The 21,553-nt window shown below is 49.7% G+C and overlaps 1 protein-coding gene across 4 annotated transcripts in view; it reads left to right on the top strand.

Annotated features, from left to right (window-relative positions):
• Positions 1-21,553, top strand: part of cacna2d2a (calcium channel, voltage-dependent, alpha 2/delta subunit 2a) — a 95,225-nt gene that overhangs the window by 19,357 nt on the left and 54,315 nt on the right. For all 4 annotated transcript variants that reach the window (XM_055509036.1, XM_029149702.3, XM_029149704.3 and 1 more), the window contains one exon: positions 3,936-4,052. In XM_055509036.1, the coding sequence (XP_055365011.1) occupies positions 3,936-4,052 (117 nt within the window). The remainder of the gene's footprint in view (positions 1-3,935; positions 4,053-21,553) is intronic.

The following is a 21,553-nucleotide window of genomic DNA, read 5'->3' as shown; positions in this document are numbered from 1 at the left end:
TTTCCTCGCGTCTTGACGTAAAAAACGAGTTGCTATTGAAATTTTATGCAGTTTTAACAAGTTTTTCACGGCGTAAGTGATGCGCGGGGGGGGTGGGGGGGGGGATTGACTTGCAAAGCAGTAGCCTTCTTTGATGAGGGCTGGGAGCCAGCTGAATCTGCATACCACTTTTTAACAGTCATTTTCTGAAGTCTCGCCACCCTCTGTCTTCCCATCTGTGTGTTTACAGTGACACTCGGAGCTTGGCACGGCGGCGGCGCCGCAGCTAATGATGAGCGCGTTAGCGCGTGTGACGCTAGCGAGGGCGGCGGGAGCTTGCGCACGTGCACATTTGCATGGCTCCCTCTCCGCCTGCCAGACACAGCATATTGGCGGCAACTGGCGTAGTTGCTTGCGTTGTGTCCTGCGCTAGCGCCGGGCGGCAGAAGGCTTGATTGGCCGTGAGGGGTGCTCTGCGATGCCACCCCCCCCACACCCCCCAGCGAGAATGACAGGCCTCCGCAGGAAGCCGTCCAGGCGCCGTAGCCCGGAGCCAACTGGGTAACTGATTAACGCTGCTAATGTGCTCCACAGCCTTTCGAATCCGCGAATTAGCATTCCTCTTTACAAAAAAAAAGGATGGGCGGCACAAATCAGTCACATTCATTTTTTTGTTCTATTTTGAGCCTTAGTTTTTTATTAATAAACTGCGTTTCACAGCTGATTTGTAATATGTAAATAGGGCTAAAATATGCCCAAAGGCGCTTAGTGGAAGCATCAACATATTTTCAAACGGGTAAATTAGTGGGTATTTGCCACGTATAATATTGGAGACTGGATGCATCTGGGTAAATGTTCTTCTTCTGCTCCACCAATTCCATCATTAAAATACTGCTTCAATGCTCAATCCAACAGTTATGATATTATGTAGTGTAACACTGGCACAAGTGACTACTTTTCCTTTTTAATACAAATGCATGTTGTTTTCAGCATGCATTTGTTTTTGGCACTAATTTAATAGAGATGAGTACTTTCCTGGACTAAATGTTTGCATATGTTTTCCACTACACTGCTTCTGGTTTTAAGTACGCTACCACATGATCTCCAGTGGTTCCGGGCTGTAGGTTTTTTGCACATCACTGACTAGTTAATTTTACATAATCTACTCTCAGATCAAGAAGCGTGTTCGTGTGGTTGGAGTTATCAGATCTTTTGTTTACAAATCTCTTTTGTTCGTCATTATCAAGCAGCATCATGAATTTCTTTTCCTTAAACACTATCCGTCCCAGCACCAGTGCCGGGTTTCCTCCTGTATCCGCCTCGTAATATTTGAGAAAGTCAAGTTCTAAAGCCCTCAAATATAATTTGAGTCAGGCTGATGTGCTTCGGGTCCTACAGGGCTGACGGTCACTCATCTCCAACTTCTCGCTAAAGGGGATTTAAAGCTCCTCGGGCCTATCGCGGCCAGCATTACCATGTGCTGTCTGTCGGCACCCGGTGCTCCTGCAGCGTGATGCTCACTCACCGCCTGTTTCTTCCTCGCCTGAGCTTCGTGTGGTTGACAGCACAGCTCAGTCTTCTCTGAGAGTGGACGGGGTCGTCATCTGCCCATTACAGGTGCTTGTAATGACCAACCTGTCAGAGAGACGAGCCCCCCCAGGAGCATCTATCTCTATTTGTCTCTCTTTTGTGTTTTTATTAGCCCATGTAGAGTGATAAAACGGATAAATGGGGTTTCCTCAGGCAAACATCGCACACGCAGAGCTGGGGAAACTGCTACTGGTGCTGTTGATGTGGCAGCTTGTAATACACAGCAGACGTAGGTCAGTGGAGAAGGGGACAGAGTGTTCTGTAGGAGGGTAGAACACAGTCCTGTCAATCCTGGGGAGACGTCTCAAATCGGCCCAGGTGTGTGACACACATCTGTCATCTGGACTGCTGCTGCTGCTGCTGCTGTTGTTGTGGAAAATGCAGACGTCACCTGTTGGTGACTAATGTTGGACTAATGGATAATATAGTAGCAGCCACTGAACATGGAACCTTTTGTATGTTTTAAAGAGGGATCCTTTAGGAGAAATACTGTTGTGCAGGTTACAGAATTTCCCATTGAAAACACACTAAGGGGTTGATATTAATTTAAAAAACAAAGCAAAACAGACTTTACTGAGTTCTATCACCAAAAAAGAGCAGCCCTGAAGCCATGTGAGCCTTATTGATCTGTCTCTGTTTTTTGTTTTGTTTCTGGGCTCAGAGCAGAGAGGCTCTGCCTGTAATGTACCAGAGACTGTCATGAATCTTCCAACGAGAGGCAGAGCCAGAAAGCACTACCACACATTAAGGGAATGAATATTGATTTAAAAACAAATTTGACATGGTTTTTAAATCGACTTGAAAAACGCATTGCTATGAGGAGTCAGGGGTTTGTAGTCTGTCAATGGAGCGGAGAAAACGCCACTCTTGTTTTATGGTTTAATACGATTCCCTTAATGGCTTCTTCCACCTTGACAGAGTGCGTGTGTGTGTGTGTGTGTGTGTGTGTGTGTGTGTGTGTGTGTGTGTGTGTGTGTGTGTGTGTGTGTGTGTGTGTGTGTGTGTGTGTGTGTGCGTACGCACGCACGTATGCAAATGCACACGTGTTTATTGGTCTTAGCCTCATCTGAGCCATAATGAATCATTTTGTGTGACTTTTCTTGTCTGAAAGCTGCGTTTTCTGATTTTTCTCTGTTGCAGTGTAAAAGATGCAGATTTTAACCCATTTTTCCTGAGAAGTAGTGTAAAGTATGACTGAGCAGGGTCCTTAAAGCTCACCAGAGTGCTTGGTTGGCATTGTCCGAGCTCGTGCGCCAGTGGAGGAGACTGCTTCTGGCCCCGGGCCCAGTTTTCAGCTCCACAACATACTGTACGGTCGCCAGTGTTTTGCTTCTCTAATAGCGTCCTATCAATCTCACACACGCAGTGTTTCAGTTTTAATCATTTAAAAGGGTGGTTTTCAGTCTTGTTTCAATAATGAATCTCAACTATGTGTGACATAGTTTCTGGTACCTGAAAGCAAAGCCAATTCAGCTAGACACGCATCCGGAGTAAATGCTGCATTCAGGCTCCGTTTTTAAGGTTTAAAAAGCCTCTAATTGCTTTAAAATATTCACCAACAAAAGGCTTTTGCTGGGTTTCCTTCTGGAGAACTGTACAAAATGGTTTTATGGTGTGAAAGTGGGTCTCGCTGTGTCTTAGGGCAGCAGGATAAGTGGTAATCCCTCGGGTGGTGCTCTGTTGTAGACAGATCCTATACAGACGCCTGGCTGCTGAGTCAGCCTTCACAGTTCTTCCGGGGGGAGCCGACTAATCTACCAAGTACCTTCCTCTGTCAGTGGTCCAAGCATCTGTCGTTCCGTCTCTGGAAGCCTCTCCTTTCCAAACGTCCCGTCCCTCGTGGCATCTAAAATCCATTCCCTTCACTTGTTTTCTGAGGTTTGCAAAGTCTGCGTCTGTCTAATGGGTTTTACCTAGTTTAATTCTCTGTAATGCCGGGTACAAGTGCTCGATATGTTGCTTTGAAAACGCTGTAATTCCCATTTTGACTCAACGTAAAGGATTACGGCCCTTTTTCTGCCACGTTGGGTGTACGACAGCCTTCAGTAACCTGTTGGATTAAGCCGCAGACGCGCTGTCACCGAACTGTAAATAAAGCTGTTTGTCTTAGTTCCAACGGAGTTAACATTGTGGAGCTACAAGGTGTTCTCCCAGCAGAGAGGATCTGCTGGAGTTGGTGTTTATTTAATTTGATCCTGCCTGCCTGGCAGGCTGCAGCTGGCTAGCTAAGTGCTCTGCCATTAACGTTCTGTTCTGTGTTTAATTCTGCTCCAGCGCCGGTGGCTCACGGCCGTAACGACAGGCGGCGCCTTCATTTGAACCGCCGGTGACCTCTGACCTCTGACCCCTGTGCTCTCCGTCCGCAGATTTATAACGAGAAGAAGAGCCAGTTCGAAATCAAGAGGAACAACCCCAAGGACCTGGTGGAGCGAGTGGCCCGGGACATCTCCAAGCTGCTCAACAGCAAACGGAAAGCGCTGGAGGTTCGTGCACGACGTCACGCGCGCATGCCTTCGTTTCACCGCTGCTTTCGTTTCACTGCGACCCTGCGGCTGCCCGACGCCGGGCGTCGGGGCAGAGCCGCACGTCCCCCCTTTGGGTCCGTCTGTGGTCGGACCTCAGCCCTCTGCCGTCCGTCGCCCGCTGCTCCCCACCACCCGTGCTGTTCTGAAGATGCTCAGGCTCCATCATCAGCTTTAAGCTGTTTACATTTTGTCAGTGTTGAGGAGGGAGGTGATATGTTTTTCTTGCTCAGCACTGCTGCCGAGGGATTTGTTCTGACAGACAGTTTGTGTAGTCTGGTAGATGAAGGGTTATTTCAGAGGTTATCATTCATGTGTCCTGCATTTTTGGATCTAATTACTGTGATGCCCAGACAGTCTTGTAATTACTCACTGATTTTGCTGTGGGAAATCTCAAACCCCTTTGAGGAGGAGAGCGGCGTTGTTGCTTCAGTACAGTATACACTATATATACACAGTCTTTTTTTAAGACAGGGCATTTTATCCTTATTTGACTCCATGCAACACCAGCTAGAGTTGTTGTTGGGCTTTTACGTCCTGCACCAGAACCGTTTGACATTCAGCTCTTTTAAAGTCTGTCTGAGCGTGAGTAAGCTATGTTCCAATCATCTCTATCAAATTACAAGACGCGTTGACAGCTTATAAATCTAAATTACCTGATTAGAATTTGTATTTATTGCTATTTAAAGCAAATTTCTCCTCAATGGCTGAGACAGTCCTTTTCAATCTGTCTGGTGATTCATCATCTCCACCCACAAATACACACTTTAATCTTTTTCATACAGTGCAGAAATTATAGCCTCTCACACATTCGCAGACACTAAACACTGATGCATTCTCATCTATATGTTTATATATATCTCAGTGCTTTAGATCTACGCGAATATAGTCGCTCAAGGCAAAAGTACAGGCATTTTTAACACAGCTGAAAACTTGTGAAGAGACAGAAGTGAACGTCCTTTAAGCATGAGGTCTGGTGGGATGAGGAGCAGAAATCTCCCAAGGCAGAGTTAATTCTACAGCTTGATCCTGAATGGGAGGACGGCGTTGCTGTGCAGGACGTCTCCATGGTTGTGTGTGTGGCATCGACCCTGCACCACTGTTCTTTTGAGGGAGGGGCGACGGCCCTGCATCCAACACACACACACACATGCACGCTACACGCCACCTCTCCACACTAGCCCCCGGGGGCCACACAGTCACCTTACATCCTGTCGGGGAGATTCACTCAGGAGGGAGGAAATGAGGTGAAAAAAGAGAAGGGCTGGAATGAGAATGTCTCCCTGGGGTGTGGAAAAATCAAGAAAATGATGTTCAGAAATTCATAGATTTAAAAATGGGCAGCAAGCGGGAGGGAATGAGAGAGGGAGCAGGGGCGGGAGCCGAGCGGGGGGGGGGGTTGGTTTGGGGCAGAGCGAGAGTTTGGAGAGAGAGAAAATCACAAGGCGAAAGCGGGGAAGGGAAATGGCTGGATGAGAAAAAAGTGCGAGAAGGGAATGAGCAATGCAAAGAAATAGGGAGTCATTATGTCATCATCGCATGCAAACCTCCAGAAAACAGGTAACGAGGTGCTGTGTCATTAGGCGGCTCGTGCGTCTCCCGGTCGAAATGTGACACCGAAGGCAGACGCCGACTGATTATTCACACGGGGGAAGTTTAAAGCCGTGTCTTAATGCAGCCTGTAGATAAGGAGGTCTCCGCCTCCACTCGCTGCCGTATTGACAGCTTTTACATTTTGCCCTGTTAATGTCAGACGGGGGTGATGTGAGTTTGTGCTCAGGTGTTAGACATGAGTCATTTATTATTATTTATTTCTGTGCTCGGGGTGATTCTCACTAATTCATGCTCATATTACTAATGAGAAAATACACATTTAGTTGCTTTCATCCTGGTTTTGCAAACTCCACTGGGTGAATGTTTACATTTCCCCCCTGTGCCTTGTATTGGTTTCTTGTATTGGTTGAGATGTTAAAGCCGTCAGCATCAGGGTTCTGTGAGGACCACATCTGCACACGCATGTGCTCCTTTGTGCAGCGGCGGCGTCATTGTGCCGCTGTTATCGCGGCGCCCGGCTCACACCTGAGCGATGCTACAAGAGTTTCTGCCTGACAGGCCTTTTAACCCGGAGCACCGGAGAGAACGCGGCCGCCCGTGTAAGCTGTCATGTGCGCGAAGCCCAACAGGCGCGGTCGCAGGCGCATCCGAGTGCGTCCGGTGCTGTGATGACCACGGAGGCCCGAGATCAGTCGGGGCCCCGGCGCCGCGAGCGGCGCGCTGTCAAGTCAGAGCCCGGCGCCGAGCTGTCACTCAGGCCGCTGCCGGGACGTTCCCACCGCTCCCGCGGAGGGAGGACGGGGCCGCGGGCTACAGGCGGAGATCATGTTACGTTCCCATCAGCGGCTGCACGGCAACACAAGCATTGTCAGAGCTCTTAAGTTCTGATTTCACAGAGGGGACTGGTGGAATAGAGAGGGAGCTAAGGTTGCTCTAATCCAATTACACAGATCTCAATACTATTCCAATAGCACTCACTATAGCCTCTGGGCTGCTCGCTGCTTGACGGATACACGCCCAGCACTGGGCCCATTACTGAAATGGTTCTAGGGTCAGATGTAAAAGGACCGGGCTTAGTTAAATGTTTTTACAAGATGCAGCTAAGGAAATGAGCAGCGGTACCAATGACAAGAAAAGAGTTGTTAGTGTTGAGAGGAGATCGTCTCCATTCCGGAAATTGAGACGATGGAGCCGTGAGTGGAGATGATCCGGTCCGAGGTTTGTGTGTCACGTAGCGACAGGCAGATGTGCAGGAGGATTCTGTACGTGTAGAGTCCACGTAGCCGAGAGCCGGCGTTGAACGGAGCCGGCGTTGGCCGTCGGTTGATGAGGGGGGACGTGACGGGTGCGGCTGCTTGATTGGAGGGGGAATTCAGAGGGAACTCAACAGGATGGTGGCGCGGCTGCTCCGCGGATGACGCAGATGCTCCGTGACGCCCGCGCTCGTGCTGATCGTGATTGTGAGAGATCGCAGGAGACCGGGGCCGGACGCCGCGCGGGGACGGCAGACGTGCGCTTGACAGAATTAATCAATCACGCCGCGCGGCCCCCGTCTCCTCCTGACCATGGAAACCAAGGCGACGCGGCCGGGTCAGGGATGGGGGGGGGGGGGGGGGGTCATCTGTCATCGCGTCGCATCCATTAATAATTCACCGGGACGCGGGCGCAGGCAGCGTGCGCCGGAGGCCATGTTGGCGTGCACGTGTTGATCCCAACACGGTGACACTGAGCTCACCTTTACACCGGCAGCGCTAACAAGTGACAGTCACATCACTTCATTTAGCTGAAACGAAGGCAACTCGAGTCGACGCTGACTGGTGAAACATGCACTTACTTGTATCTTCTACCACCACTTCCGTCATCCATCAACTAGCGTGCGACGACTGTCTGACTCTCTGCACCACATTTGTGAGATATCAACGAGCTTCCATGACCATTTGCATTCCGGTTTGGGGACCGGGGAGGGAACATTACCTTTAATGTATTGCTCCAACCCCCCAGACAGGGCCGTGACACACTGTGACAGGCTGCTATGAAGCGACGACTCCTTGAGTTCCCGCTGGAAAAAAAGAGGGGAAACAGTCCTTGCTCTAATGCATATGATTACACACCAAACCAGTGTTTTGACTTGACTAGAAAAAAAGCAGCTTTGATTATCAGATATTCTGATGATTAATGAAAAGGCAGGGCCCCGTTCTTCTTTATGGTAATCATAAGCCTTACTTCCCTCACTTATTTGTTAATGGCCGTCCAACGCAAACAGCAGCAAGGCGTCATCAGTTTCATATGTCCAACATTTGGGCTTTAACTACATCCTTGAAGCGCGTGGTTGAAGTTCGGAGTCGTCATCGCAGCCGGATCTCAGGCGCCACTGAGACCGACATTAATTGAACAAGCATCCGGCACAAATAACTAATTTATAACCTCTAAATTTAGTCCTCAGACTTTTACGGGGCCGCCGTCCCTGAAAACTGGGCCTTGGCTTTAACGTGGCTGTGAAACTGTTGCGAGCAGCGAGCGCTGTCACTTGGATCTGGATTGGCCCTCAGTGGTGGCGTGTACTAGAGCTGGAGGATTAGCAAAGTAAAGCTGTCCTTTGTCTGATGTGCATCTGATTCCGACACAGCCAGTGGCCAGTTAGTCAGCGCTGTGTTCTTCTATAAGCAGCCTCATGTGATGAACCCATCAGTCCTCCTCAGCTCCTTCACCTCCTGTGGCCCTTTGTCTCTATGTATGTTGTTTTTCTTTAATTTCTCCCTATTGAGGTCTGCATTGACTAAATAGAAGTATATGTACATATATACTTCATCCTCGTTAATAATTAAACCCGACTCTGCTCTCGTCAAAGCATTCAAAGCGCATCCACTCACTAACTATTAACCTCCGTGAGGCACAGCACGCCACGCGCTAATAGCGAGCACCCTTCAGTATCGCCTGTGTTCATTTAGGGAACTTAATCAATTACAAGGGCTTCATAATGAGTATGTGTGAGCGCTGCTGTGGGGAGGTCAGATGGTTTCACTAACTAATGAGCCCAATCACCAGTCAGAACTTTAACATCCAGCACTCTGCGTCTGCGTTTCGGTGAAGGCGCTCCAACGCCGGCTCCCACCGGCTCAACACAAGAACGGGGAAAAACGAAATTAAATAGGAGACTTTAACAAAGTAATTTGGTTTTCCATTTCCTGTAGGCCTTTGGAGAGGCAGCTATAAGTCTCAGGTCCCATCAGGGAAGAACAGGGTAAGTAGGCCGAGCTCTACTTGGATAAAAATAGACGTGAAAACTTCTAAACTAGCAGTGAACTGATTAGCAATAACATATAGCATGTTCCTGAACTTCCTCCGCTTTGTTCTCAGCACAATGATGTATAGAAAGTAGAACAAAGGATGATGACTGCATTTATTAACAAAGCATCCTTAAACTCATATTTATATATACAGTAGAGCACTGCTACTATACTGCAATACAAGCACAGCTAGTGTGTGATAATCCCAACATTTGTATTGTTATATACAGTGACATGAAGCGTTCAACTCCAGCAGATGACTGTGCACACGCAGGCGAGACCCCCCCCACACACACACACACCACCCCCACCCCCATCCACTTGCCCCTGTCATTCAGATCTATGAACTTCCATTAGCGACCATCTGTTACAACCTGCAGCGAAGCCGTTACCTTTACACGCGCGCGCCCGAGTAGATGCACGTCTCTCGCTCGACGCGCGGCTGAAGAACCCGCGAGTCCTGGGAGAACTTACCCGAGCACCAACCTGTTTAACCTTCAGCGGACAAGTCACCCGTGCCACGCCCGCGATAGCACGAAGATGCGTCACAGGCCTCCGGCTCACACTGCCCCCCCCCACACATGCGCGCACACACACACGCACGCACGCACGCACACACACACACACACAGAATCAGACTTTGGGGTCGTTATGACTAACAAGCTCAGCTGCTGTTTTTGTGTGAATATAAACCTGTTGGTCAGACAGAGCTAAGAGCAGGTGTAACCAACACGCAGGTCACTGCAGATTGTCGTGTCGTTGGACCGGGTCACTCGCCGATAAAGGTCACAACATCCCACCCGCTGTTCCCTGGCAACATTTTACATTAGACAAAATGTCAGAATCTGATCTGCTTCGTGGCAGCGCCGCCTCCAGCACCTCGCTTCACATCTTCGATACGCACACGTTGTGTTGTTTGAGCTCTGAATGTACCATTTTCAGCTCCATCCGAACTCTCTGCTTTGCTCTTTTTTTTCTTCCAAACAAATGTCAGCATACGGCAGAATATTTATATTTTCCGCCATGTTCCTGCCACGCACAAAATCATTCATTTGATTGACAATGTGTGTTCCAGGCAGGAAGTTGGGCTGGATTCAGCGTCTAATTATCCAACTTTTTTTTTCTCCAGTCTTTATGAAAGGAGAAAATGCTTTCTATGTTTAAGCAACTTGTTCACGTAGCAGCGGCATCTGCTTCACGCCTTCATTTCCCCGTCAGCGAGAGACAAATGAATAGAAATGACTGCTTTGTGCGTTTATGCAGCCATCTCTCCAGGCCGCGCCAAGCATAAATGCATAAAACATACACTCTTAGCCTCCCATGTGTGATTCTGTGTCTGCAGAGAGCAGGAAGAAAGAGAGAAACACTTGAATTGGGGATGGTTGTGCTACAACGTTGCATTGCAAGACTGCGTTCTTGTTTGTGGTTGTCTTTTCTAGAGGGCATAATTGAAAAAGATCATTTTATGAAAGAAGATCAAAAGGAAAATATATGTTGAATTGCTATTTTGTGTAAATTGGCTTCTCCTAGTTTTGTATCTTAAAAACCACTCGCTGACCACTTTATTAGGAACGTCTACGTATTAGTGTATACTACATGTATTTCCTTTAAAGTAATATAACCTTGTACACGTAGAATTCATTCTCGTACCTAATAAAGCGGCCAGTGTGTGGGTCGTCACGGGTCACAGTTCTAAGCGGGTCAAATCCACCCAGGCTCCACCCGACTTTACCAAATCCCTGCACCTCTGCGGCGCCTTTATCCCCGTGCTTATCAGACATCTCCCTCCTATCTGTGTCATCAGCACAGAGGCCGTGCAGCAAAACGGTCCCCTGACGTGCAAAGCTTTGTGGATACAGACGCGTCGGAATCATTTATTATTGAATCTTACTTTAAAGCTCGCCTGGTGCTGCTGTAATGACGCTGCACATTCACGTTGCAAACGTGGGTTCCTATTCTGCGCTGTTCCTGCGTTGTTTACAGCACATTTAACCTGATCATGAGGCGCAGGCTGTTTGGAGCTCGCGGGTCAAGTACATGTTGGCGGTGAGGTCAATATTCTCAGCGCTGACGTCCGTAACCTGCCTCTGACCTGCAAAGCTGCTGTTTGCTCGGCCGAGTCGCTATTTTTTAGGTCTTGCGGAGCAGACAGGGCAAATAACAGGCTCGTGCCCTGAGAGGTGCTGCAGCTGTTGGTGCCTGACACAGAACCCATCCAGAGAACACAGTTTACTCAGCGTGTTGTTCTTCCCACATACTGTACAGGACTCTGCATATTAAAGCCACGGTTATGGAAATCTAAATCTTTCCTGAACGTATTAGATCTTGAATGATCAGACAAATAAGGCATTTTTGATAGGGTTTAATGCCAATTGAACCCATGTACTGTATGAATTGTATTCACAATAATGAATCGTGTGTGTGTTGACTCAGGAGGATAAACATTTGCTGTGAACAAAGCCATTTCCTCCTCACAATTAACACATTTGATTTGATGTTCTGATGTTTCAGCGCGCTTTTGAGCGTGAGCTCGCTGACTTCTCACCTCACATTAGTATCAACACATGGATGCACAAGATCCAAATAATTGTCGTTTTCTGTTCCCTAGTTATAGAAAGTGCTTCTTTAACAAACAGTGGTGTAAAAATGTGATTTGCAAAAGGCAACTTTTTGAATTATTTTACTTTTAGTAAACATGAGGACTAATTGGTTTGATGGAACCAGTTCATTTCAACAATTTAGTTCTTTAGGAATGAAGAGAATTTGCCGCATTGTTGCCAGATAGAGATACAACACAGTGTAACTGTAACTGTGGCTGCACTGATGTCGGCGACTCCCACAGATCAGCTTCAGTGGACCTCTGCACTCCTTGGCATCTCGTAACACCACCGCAGCTGGATGAGCTCAGACAATTGGGCCGAACCTCAGAGGAGCCGGCGGCCGGCGCCGCCGCTGCTCCCGCCGGAGCGCGCGACCGCAGGAAATAAAAACGTTTGACTGTGTCGGACAGGTATTAGAAGGATATGAGAGGCTCCTGTTGTGCGCAGGAGGACGCTGCTTAAAAATTCCCCTCATGGTGGACGTGCGCCAGCGCTCTTCCCCCCGCGGTGGAAGGACGCTCCGGCGCAGAGGCCGTTATTTCGCTCCTCCATCAGAGCAAGCAGTTAATCTTCGCTTGGCCTCGGCTTATCTGCGCGCCTGCCACCCTCGTCCTGCCCGGGCAGAAAGGCATCGCACGCCTCGGCCCTTGCCCCCCCCCCCCCCCCCCCCCCCCCCCACCGCCCCCCACCCCACCCCACCCCGCGCCCTCCCATCAGCTCAGTTCTCCTTGGCTGAGTGGAGGAGGTGGCTGCAGATTGAATTACTCTCTCTCCCCGTCCATTCCTCCCAAGTTTGCATTCATTCCCGCCGCACTGTCACTTCTCTTCTGTTGTGTTTTGTCTCTTAAGCGGGAGCCGTTCAGAGGCGGCCGCCGCCCCGTCGCAGCGGCCGCGGCGCCGGTTACGCGGAGAGAGGACGGGCTGTTATTGGCGTTAGAGCAGCTTTGCGGAGGAGGATTCCCGGAGGCTCCCCTCTGGCGCTGTTTTAAAGGCGTGCTGCACATGTCAGGCTCCCCACAGGGCGCCTGCACTGACAACCCTGCGCTTCTGGTGACTTTCCGGAGACGTTTCTGTCCCCTTTAGTTGCGCCGGTGAGGCCGACTCTACTGCTTCTGCCGCTCAGCATTTGTACAAGAAATTAAATTAATGATCCAGCAAAGTAAAAGCACCACAGTCAACAACGCTGCTGCCAGAGACCACTTGAGTCTTTATTTATGTAGCGTACACAAAGAAGCGATATTCAGGCTTTTCACTGATCAACTTAATTATATTTTGCAAATGGAAAAAAATAGCATTTAATATCTGTACCACCCAACAAACGCTGGCACACAGACATGTTTACCACTGTGTGACAGCGCCTTCATTGCTGAGTCTCCACTAGTGAACTTATCATACGCGTTCCAGCCATCGGGCGCAGTTTCGACTTCAGACTGTCAAACTCTGCTCACCTACATCTTCGTCCTCATCCCCCTCCTCTTCCTCATCCCTGCTTTCTGCCCCACTGTCTGGAGCTCTGACGGGCTGTCATAACTCTGTCAGCCCGTTATAACCTGTCACAACATAATGACCTAACACTCCTGGTGATTGGCAGGTGTTTTTCCTTACAGGCCCGTGAAGTAGGGGCTGCGAGATGTGGTTTGATGCCCGGTTACCTTGTTTCTGCGCTGACTGACAGGTGGCTCCCGTGTTTGTTTGTTTATCGCCCATTTAATTCGTCATGTGTTCGAGAAGCTATCGGCGCCGGCCGCGGCCCGGGCGGCGTCCGGGGGGGACGGGACGCCGGCGTCTCCTCCTGGAAGAGTGACAGGGAAGAAAGGAGCGGCGAAGCAACGGCCGGAGGAGGATGGGAAGATAGCAGCCTGCCCGGAGGCAGCGGTGGAGAGAGGAGCTCGTGGAGGAGAGTCGGGAGGGTTACGCTTCAGAGAGACGGCTGAGGAGAATCTCAAATATTGACCTTCCAAAACTACCTCTATGATAATAATTATCTCACTTTGTCCCCGTCGCTTTCTCGCCTCCTCTCCCTGCTCTCGTCCCTGTTTTAGTGTCTCTCGCCTCCTCTCCCTGCTCTCTCTCTCTCTCTCTCTCTCTCACTCGTCCTTTGCTCCTGTAATCTTAGCAACCTCAGATAAAAGCAGCCGGGCTCTCTTTCTTCTCTTTGATACACATTAATCCTTATCATTGATTACAAAGTTACAAGCTTAGGTTCAGCTTATCACTGTAAGCCGGTACCGTTTGACCCCACCCTCGTTCCCTGTTTAACGCTTATACGCTAATACACAAAGCCGTGCATTACGTGGTGAATCTCAGGTGTGGACGCCTGGTTGTTTGGGTGGTGGCTGTAGCTCCACCTTTGGCTGGAGCCAGTCGTGGGTGGGTGGGATGGAGGTGCATGCAGTTTAAGGATAAATACATTAAAACCAGGAGGCTACTTCAACATTTTGTTGAGATATGTTCGAGTTGTATGACGTTGCTGCATCACTCAGCGGCGCTGCTTCTTAAAGGCAGCCGTGCTACAATGTAGGCAGAGGACTGCACCCATTCATTTAAATTGGTGCTAATGGCAGACTACTTAAAAGTCAATTAATTGCTAGGGGCCAGAAACACAGTGGCAGTTAATGCTGTCACAACGCGGCGCTGTAATTGGCCGCGTCGATGGGATGGGTCCGCGTGTGCGTTCCCGTTGAAGCTGCTTGGCCCTACCGCAAAGCATTGTGGGAAACACACTTTTGATCCCTCTGTGGCTTGTTTGTGCAGCGGATTTAATCTGCGCCCACAAATACGCTTGTCAAGGTGCAGCGTTAGCATTAGATGCCGTAACGACAGGCTGGGAGCAATCAGAGGAGGACACATTATAATTTAAAAAGATTTTATATTTTACTTAATTTTATACTCAGTCCTGCCCCCCGTTCTATAGGTAGATTTCACATGGGTGCTGTGTCCTGCTCACACGAGCCTCAGCAGCCGGTGGTGTGTTTTAGTGGGTGTTTTATAGAAGCTGTTCACAAATCATCATAAATGTCATTAGACCATGTGAAGTGGCACGGCTTCAGTGAGCGGAGATGCGTAAAAAGGGCCGTCGCTGGGCTTCTGTTTCTCACTTCGACTTTTCAGCCTCTCATCTGTTTCCTGTTTTTGTTTTTTTCCCCCCGTTCTCTCTCACCCTTTCATCCGCGCGCTCACTCCGTCATACTCCTCCGTGTGGCGGACGGGAAAGGGGAGCGAGGGAGCGAGGGAGAGAAAGGTGTGAGATCGATGTTGGGCCCGCGCACACACGGAGCGGCAGCTGGCTGAATCGGAGCGATCGATCAGCCACAGAGCATTTACTCTGGCAGACTGCTGGGCCTTTGTGGATGGAGATTATTTCTAAATTATTACAGAAGGCAGATGCTTGTCAGGAGATGCTCTCTGTCAAGGTTATGGTGCCCCTGTGCCGCCGAGCTCCCGGTCCCTTTTTTGCTCTGTCACACTTCAGCTTTCGTCATCTTTTTTTATTCATCTCTCTCCCTCGCCTTTATTTCTCCCAATTCCTCCGCAAATGTGTTTTTTTTGTAATTTCCCATTCTCCGCTGTGTTTATTTTTTATGTAGCTGTCTCTCTTGCAGTGTGTTTTTCCCCTAACAGCGAACATCTGTGGCACGTTACAGGCACGCAGCGCTGCCGCTCAAGTAATGGGAAACTGAAAATGTCATCCAGTAAATTGACTTCACACATACACACACACACACACACACACACACACACACACACACACACACACACACACACACACACACACACACACTGGCCCCACAGTCTAATCTTTGACCAGTGTTGGTCTGTAATGATGGTGGAGACACCGGCAGGAAGCTTTCTCAAAAATGAGTTTGTTCTTTTAGGGATGATTTAAATAAGGTATTTTCATTCTCCGAGCGTCGGCGACGCTGCACGCCTGCGTTCTTTATAAATAGATGCAGGCGGGCGGCTTCTGTGGGCGAGCGCCGCGTGTGCGTGTGCGCACAGGAACGAGCCTGCATGTGCGATCAGGAGTTTAAAACTGATGGTTCCACTCTGAGACCTGTCAAACGGGTGTATTTTCACATGTGTTACGCTGATCAGGCTCCTCTACAACCACGGGCTCTGCCTCCTGTCGTCTCCTTTCATCCCCAGCACTGTTTTACGCTCGGGGTCAGCAGGAATCGCACCATGTTTTCAAAAATCATAGTTAAACACATGTTTTTGCTCGGGGATTGTAAGCTCCAGACACAACAATTTAAGAAGTCCCTCAATATTTTATACTTATAATTTCATTGACTGAAATCGAGTCAGAAAACACTGCACTTTTGTTGTTGCTCACGCTGTGAGAGGAACGCAGAGTTTAATCAAAGTTAAAAGGTTCAGAAAATGAGATTTGAAGCAATTTTTCTGTTTGCTTGTTTTGTTGATGAAAACTAAATGTTTTTCGATGAAGAGGTAAAAACACATGCAGACTCATAGAATCTACTACATTCAGCTACAACACAGCCTGTTTAACCCTTCTCTGCATATGGAGGCTACTAGTCGCCTTTACACAGTCAGACCACTGCCCACTGTATGTTTTGAAGCCATATCGTGTGTTAATCGCTGTTACTGTGTGTGATTGCTGTTGGCGCACTACACTCCAGGTAAAATATCACACATGAAATAAGATCGCGTAATGCCTGTCTTTCTAGCATCAGCGCCTCGGAAGATACAGACACACGCAATCCACATCTGACAGAGATGAAAAGAAAGCTCTGGGATTATTTTCTTAGACGGGACGGGGAGGGAACAAATCAGCATCAGGAGACTTTAAAATGAAAAAGAAGGATTAAGCCATAATTTTGCATACATTATATCAGAATGGGCTTCTTAGTGCAGTGTTGCTAAACCACTCCATCTTTTGTGATTGCTGTTTATTTCTTTATTTATCTAATTGCTCTCCTCAGAAATCGGACCGTGTTTAGGATCTTAATCACTACGAACCACTAATCGCAGCGCTTGTGAATTGTGATCAGACAGCGATCGCTCTGTGATCGGGCGGCTACGGACCACGCGAGGACAGCGAGGCACCGTCGGCCAGACGTTTGTACTCAAATACGGAACCCACTGTAGTAGCGAGCTCGTTGCTCAGCACACAGCGGAACCCGTCTCCTTTATTTCACAGCCGACTGATCAGGCGCTTCCATTGTTAGCCAGATGTTGTTTGCGTTGGCGTGTCCGACCCGGTGGCGAACGCCGCCGCTTTGATTTAGAAACGCGCCACCTCTAAAGTCAAATACCTCCCAGATACAGAAGTTACACATTTAGAAAAGCCAGAGACGGAAGCAGGATGTAGTCTGGATGAGGAGAGGAGCGAGAGGGAGGGATTAATTGTTCACCCAGGAGAAGGAGATAACATCAGATGTTTAAAAGCTGCCACATCTAATCCTGTCATTTCTTGGACTAGAATAATGAAAATGGAGAAATGATATCTTTTAGAGGAAGGCATGCTAATCTGGATGCCTGCAACGAGCATGTTTGTGATTGCTAAACGCTCCGCAGATTAATGTGTATTTATAGTTGCGTGGCATCAATTTCCACTGTGATGATGATGCTGAATAAATAAGCGTGTTTTTTATTGGACATTATGTGGTTTTCTTTTATTCCTCATTCTTTCCTCTTTGACTCCATTCATTTGTGTAATTACTGCGGGTGCGGTGTATTTACTGTAGTGTTAAGTGGACAGGTGGAGCCCCGTGCTTTCGCCCGGTCAGGAGCCGTTGTTTGCCACCTTTTCAGAAATGAACATATACAGTAAGTGCTTTTGCATATTTTAGTCCACTGTGTGCAAATTGCATAGTATTTTACCCGACTCCTGACAGTTTCTTAAATTATACGGTTTCAAATTGATTGCCTACCTTTCAGCAGCCATTTTCATTAATGTCAACGCAGTTTGAAAATCAACTTACGCGGACTCAACTGTGGGCTATTTATTAATTTGTGCCTTTTGTTATCTTTATTTGTGTGCTGTTAAAGTGGTATCCTGGCGAAAATGCTGCATTTGTTGCGTTCCCAGCGTGCGGTTTAGTTGTCGTTAGTCTAATTTGCAGTTGCAGATGTCGGGCCGTAAAGATAAAGGTGACAAAGCGTTTACTGGGATGGATTTTCTGTCTTAAGCAAGTTTAAAGTCGCTCAGAGCTTATGGTGAAATCAATGCAGAGCAGTAGCTGTTTAACGGTACTGTATGGTTTGCTTTAGCATCAGTGGTAGCGCACGGTGCAGCAGACACAGTTACATGTCATCACGGGGAACTTTAAATGGCGGCAGACGTTCCCGGCGTGTGATTGGCTCCCTGCCCCACTCCTGCCCCCGCTCAGTCCATCCGGGGCGCTCTCCTCCTCCGCGACCCGTACCTGCCGCTTCCTCCCTCATCCATTCCACCCTTTGCTCCCGCAGCACTCCTTTTCCTCCCCTGTCGTATCTGTCACAGACCTTCAGTCGCTGGTGTTGCTCTAGGCTTCAAATTTAATTTGGTTTCAATCTGCTGCTTTGAGAGACAGCCGTGTCTGCATGTTTTTCCTCTCTGATGTCTGCTGGAACACTGTGTGTGTGTGTGTGTGTGTGTGTGTGTGTGTGTGTGTGTGTGTGTGTGTGTGTGTGTGTGTGTGTGTGTGTGTGTGTGTGTGTGTGTGTGTGTGTGTGTGTGGAGTCAGAAGGTGTGTAAATCCTGAACAATTGCTTGGCCACACACTGTCAGTGATACACTTTGTCAAACACCAGCTGCCGTCAGTGGACTCTCCAGCACTTTGACAGTGCTTTTGTCAGACACCGGGCTCTTTGTACTGTAGCAGTAGCGACCACTAAAACCTCCACTATGCTGTGACCTTTGAGTAGAATAGTAAACCCCCCGGCACACGCTCCTCCTGTCATTATTCTATCAGTAATCCAAAGTCAGGGGCGATGATGGAAGTGAAGCGGGGAACGGACAGCACCAACAAACGGGTCGACCTTGAACTGCGCGCGACGCGGCGCTGGAGGTGAGGCCGCGGAACGGTCGCTCACTCGATGGACCGCGAAAACGCACACGTGCTCCCGCGCCTCCTGCCATTCTTCATCCTCCCCGGCTGTTGCAGGGAAATGGCAACACGAGCGCTTCCTCCGATCCCGATGAGGCCCAACGTACAGTGCGGGATGAATTTTTCATCCCCGACCACTAAAAGCTTTCATCTCCTCATCGCCTTAAGACGCGCCGCCGACCCCTTTTTCATCCAAGCTCAGCAGCCGAATGAAAAGGGCCCAGAGAAAAGCCCTGTTAGTGGAATTGATTGCCTGATTAGCGAAGGCTCTTTTGGTCTGATCTTAAGCGTACTGTACAATGTGTCTGAGCGTCCGTACGCTGTAAACGGCCGCGCTTGACTTCCCTCTGTTTCACCCCCCGCCGTCGCTTCCTTCCGTACTGTGGCACCACCTCTGAACCAGCATCTTAATGGCGCGTGCTCCTTGTCGTCCCTGCAATCACACGCACCTGTTAACAGATGTACCGGGGAAAGGAGCCGTCGCACGCTCTGCTTCCTTTCTAGTGGAATGTCACTGGCTTCCTTTTGTTGGGCTTATTTATTTTTAGCGGCGGCTCGTTCCAGACTTCAGGTAGGCAATTTTCTCCTTCTCCGACACCTGCAAGGTCGAGAAACAAGACGTCTGAGCGCTGCCTTTTTTGTGGCTCCCTTCCTTCTTGTTGAGCCTCCAGCCTGGACGATGCTGCCCGTGTGAGCGGTGCTGACCGGGACCCCCTGCTGGGCGCCCCCCCCCGAAGCAGGTCTGTGCCGTATCCGCTCACCTCCACGTCCCTGCGCTGACCTTGCTGCACCTTCGCGTCTTTTCCAACTCGAGCGGCGCATCTGCGTCCGTAAATGCTGTGACGGAGCTATTTGCAGCGTTCGTCTCAGAGGAGGTTTAATTGAATTTACGGCGCGGCCACTCAACGTTAAAGGCTTCGCGCGTTAATGAGCAAAATGCATATTGTTTTCAATCTAGCATCTCAGATGAAACAAGAGCGTCCCAGTGTTTTTATGGAGACACTTCAAGAGTCAGTAATGCTGTTTATTAGATGGGCTCATTTCCTCACATGACACTGTTTCGAGCATGGTTGTGTTTTGATTGTGCCCAATTTTAGAAACAAGACCTTAAGATTAGCTGTGAGGAAGTGCTCTGAGTGAGAGGTCCGGGATTGTTCCGAGGTGGAATCCGCCGCCCGGTTTTGTCTCGTTGGACTAGAAACCCAACTCCTGTATAAGCCTTTACACAATGCTGGCAAAGTACTGTGGAAACACGGGGCTTCTGTCGGCAGAGGAGCTGCTGTTTGATTCTGAAAAGCTGGCGAGCCGCTGCCTCCGCTGCTGCGGGTGGGTGACAGCTCGCGTCTTCCAGATCTGGTCTCCGTGGAAACAGCAGAGCGGAGCTGCAAATGCACGGCCGGCGACGAGTGGGGGGGAAATGCTATAGTGTTAGCGTTTCCATTGTGGTGGTGGTGGGGGGGGATTACAGGGAGGCAGTGGTGGTGGTGGTGGTGATGGTGGGGGGGGCAAAGGCAGGGATTATCTCAACGCGTGCTACAATGGCACTACACACGCCGCCTCTGCAAACGGGCCTGCCACGGGCCGCTTTGGATCACAGAACAAAGACAAGGTCTCCCGCCCATCCATGCAGATCCTCTGTCAGAGTTGGCTAATAGGCGCCACAAGAACCCGCCGTCAGCGGCGAACCAACCAGGGGCGAGGAATTAAGGGTCATTATTGCCCCTCATTGTGGACTTTTGCATTGTTTGGCCACTCTGAATAGGACGCGCTGTTCTTATTATCACGTCCCTCTCACCGATTCTGCCATTCCAGTCGCTCTGCTGGGAGGAATGTTTAATACAGCGAGCGATAAAAAACGCGTGACGGGTTCCGGTTCCGCCCGGAGTCAATTAAACTGTTTCGAAGCCGGCGCGGCTGCGTTGCCGGGATTAATACGCCGTTGAAGGAGGGCGAGAAAGTCGGGAGGGGCGGCAAAGTGAAACAGATGGAGAGAAATGGAGGGCGGCCCGTGATGGCAGGATAAAACAGCCAAGCGAGGAGCAGAGATAAAAGGCCGGGAGAGAATGACGGATGGCGACGGGCGGCGCGGGCCGGGGTGAGAGGCGGAGGGAGGGGGAGGAGGGGAGGGGGGGGGGGGGGGGGGGGGGGGGCGGGTTTGTCTGCGACGCTTTCAAATTCTGGAGTGGAAAGTCCCTTCCATCTGTTATTGTGGGTCGGTTCTGACTCAGTGATTTCTATGATTGGTCTTAATCCCGGCCGAGTGGAGGAGACAGAATGAAGAGCTTAGAGCCGGAGCTCAGCAGGACTCAGTCTGCTGCCCCCTAATGGAGGACGGCTGGAACCGCTGCACACGGAGCTGTGGTGACAGTGAGGTGTGACAGCATCAGTTTTGTTTTCTGTGATGGTTCTATCTGGAGTCAGCAACAGTCTCCAGACCTGGAATCTGGTCTGTATTTATGGGTGTTCCTTGGAAAGAGCTCAGCAACAAACCGTCACGACTGCCTTCTCGTAGGAGCCAGCCATTTATGGAGGGGCTCCGCTCGCCACGTTTGTCACCGTAAGAAGGTTAAAAGACCTCAGTAGAGTCATTTCACAGTCTTTTGGTCCCCAAGGTCACTCCAGCGTCTGCAGAAACCCAGCCGAGGGGGTCGTTGGGAACGAGTGCTTCGATTGAAGGCGGCAATCACATGTACGGAGCGCGTCTCGAGTGCCGACACACACAGACAGACATCCACAAACACGCACACACACGCGCACACACACAGACGCACACACACACACACGCGCACACACACACACACACGCGCACACACACACATGCACATTCACACACACCCGCACACACACGCACACACACACTCACGCACGCGCACGCACACACACACACACACGCGCACACACACACACACACGCGCACACACACACATGCACATTCACACACACCCGCACACACACGCACACACACACTC

The sequence above is a fragment of the Betta splendens genome, chromosome 5, assembly GCF_900634795.4.
Source record: "Betta splendens chromosome 5, fBetSpl5.4, whole genome shotgun sequence".
In the NCBI taxonomy this organism is placed as follows: Eukaryota; Metazoa; Chordata; class Actinopteri; order Anabantiformes; family Osphronemidae; genus Betta; species Betta splendens.
This window is presented reverse-complemented; position numbering and strand designations above follow the sequence as displayed.